This window comes from Triticum aestivum, unplaced genomic scaffold (assembly GCF_018294505.1).
Source record: "Triticum aestivum cultivar Chinese Spring unplaced genomic scaffold, IWGSC CS RefSeq v2.1 scaffold121298, whole genome shotgun sequence".
Classification (NCBI taxonomy): domain Eukaryota; kingdom Viridiplantae; phylum Streptophyta; class Magnoliopsida; order Poales; family Poaceae; genus Triticum; species Triticum aestivum.
The window spans coordinates 1-2,080 of NW_025247262.1; the positions used below are offsets into that span (position 1 = coordinate 1).

The 2,080-nt window shown below is 52.3% G+C and overlaps 1 protein-coding gene across 1 annotated transcript; it reads left to right on the forward strand.

The window, feature by feature from the left end:
- The first annotated feature begins 126 nt into the window (after positions 1 to 126).
- Positions 127 to 1,334, forward strand: LOC123177175 (uncharacterized). The gene has a single exon (XM_044591069.1). It carries the CDS (start codon positions 216 to 218, stop codon positions 1,332 to 1,334), a length of 1,119 nt encoding a protein of 372 aa, XP_044447004.1. The 5' UTR covers positions 127 to 215.
- Positions 1,335 to 2,080: the final 746 nt, after the last annotated feature.

Here is a 2,080-nt window from a genome sequence, read left to right on the forward strand (position 1 = left end):
GAAAGCAAACGGGAGCGGCAAACTGAACTGGGGACATTTTCGGATTCAGATAAGGAAATCTGACGCGCCAGCGTCTTTAAATATCAGCAAAGACCACCTGCGCGTCCCACAACACCTTCCCGATCCCGCAGACAAACCTCTCCCGCCCGCCCTCGATCGACAGCACCCTTTCCTAGCTAGAACCCTAGCAGTAGATCGGGCAGCCGCCGACCGGGATGGAGGGGCTCGACGTCGACGACGTCTTCCACCACTACCGGCTGAGCCCTACGGAAGTGGACGCCGTCACCTACTACCTACCACGCCTCCTCTCCGGCGAGACGCTGCACGGCGTCGACAAGCTCATCCACCGCGCCAACATCTCCGGCTGCGAGCCCAAGGATCTGGCCGCCCGGTACGCGCCCGTGCCGCAGGCCGTGAGCAGCGGCGACCGGTTCTTCTTCACCACGTGCAAGAGCAAGAACGGGAGCAAGCACCAGAGCTTGCGCGGCGCCGGCACCGGCACCTGGACCATCCAGAAGACCACGGAGATTTGCCACGCGGGAGTCAAGGTCGGCGAGGTCAAGAACCTGTCCTTCAAGAAGAAGGGCAAGTCCACGGGCTGGGTCATGGAGGAGTACCGGTGCCTGCTGCCGGAGGCCACCGTCAGCGACGGGGTGAAGGTCTTCTGCAAGATGCACTTGGCTCAGCATGCCCCTGACGCGGCCCGACAGGAATCGGAGGCGTACAAGCTTCAACAACCGCAACCGGAGGCCGTGACCCAGAGCACGCACGCGCAGAAGAGGCCAGCGACCGCTGCCGCCGCCGAGCCTCATCCGGCGAGCCCCAAGAAGAGGATGCGCGGTGCCGTCCCGGTCCCGGCACCTGCCACATCGTCGTTCACCGCTGCAGCACCGGTTTTCTTGCCGGATGAATACGTACGTGAAGCTGACGACGACATGGCCCGGTTCTGTTGCACAATCGATGAGCTTCTCGGGTCACAAGCGGAGGAAAATCTCCCGGTCGGAGCTACTAACAGCATCGAACAGAATTTCTACTTGGAACCAGAGGGGCTTTTCGCTGATGCTGCAGAAGAAATCGTCCCGCTCGAAGCTGACGAGCTGGAGTTCCTTAGGACCTTCCTCGATGAAGAAGCAGAAGAGTCGACGAACGACAAGTCATCCATTGCCCAAGACGTGGGGACTTACAAGCCGCCGCCGCCGATCATCTTCCATGATCCATTTGAAGCAGCGTGGAAGGCCGAAGAGGCGCTGGAGAAGGAGAAGAGGTGCAATGCCGCGGCCAATCTTCACGCTGGAGGGCACAGCAACTTCTTCTCGCCTGCAAGTGTCTACTAAGTCCGATGTTGAAATTGCTTTCAAAGTGTATACGAGGATACTCACTGGCTGATGTATTAGTTCGTCCATGTACGATCGCCACGGATGTACCTCTGAGCAATTTGCTCCACTAGTTCATGCAAGCTGTACTAAAACTGTTGTTGTTCTTCTTGCTCCTGTGATGGATTTTCTGAACCTTGCACTCGCTCCTGCACCAGTACTTCTTCTGCTCTGTTTCCTGTGATGGACCATGTTAAAACTGCTCTTATCTTTTTGTATTAGGCTCAGATAAGTAGTAGGAGTAACTATGATGCACTTATGATCTGGGCAACCACAGATAAGTAGTAGGAGTAACTATGTTTGTAAATTAAAACTGTTTCACCACTCTTGATAATCTGTAGAACACCTAGAAGTTCATAAGTTGCAGAGCAGATTCAAGTTGTGGCAAAAAAGAAAATTTGTTCTGTCTATTTACAGTGTGGAGTAAACAGTTATTACAGTGTCAATGTTCATGATTTACAGTGTGGTGTAGTCATATTTTTCCTTGAAATCTAAGTGCAATATGTCTGTCTTGTTGCTAACTGAATTTACAGTATCTAATTGATCTCCAAATTCTGTAGTATTTATGTTCATGACTTACTGAACTATGTTGTCTTTTTTAACAATGCCTTGATCTAGCTAGTTGTACTTTAGCTCCATAGTTCTGTGTAATTTGTGCCTTAATTTTGTTGTTCCTGTGCTTTTTACTCCTTAATTCACACATGTAC

Excerpts from the sequence above, each read along its gene's own strand:
- LOC123177175 (XM_044591069.1), top strand. The coding sequence starts at position 216 with ATGGAGGGGCTCGACGTCGACGACGTCTTCCACCACTACCGGCTGAGC.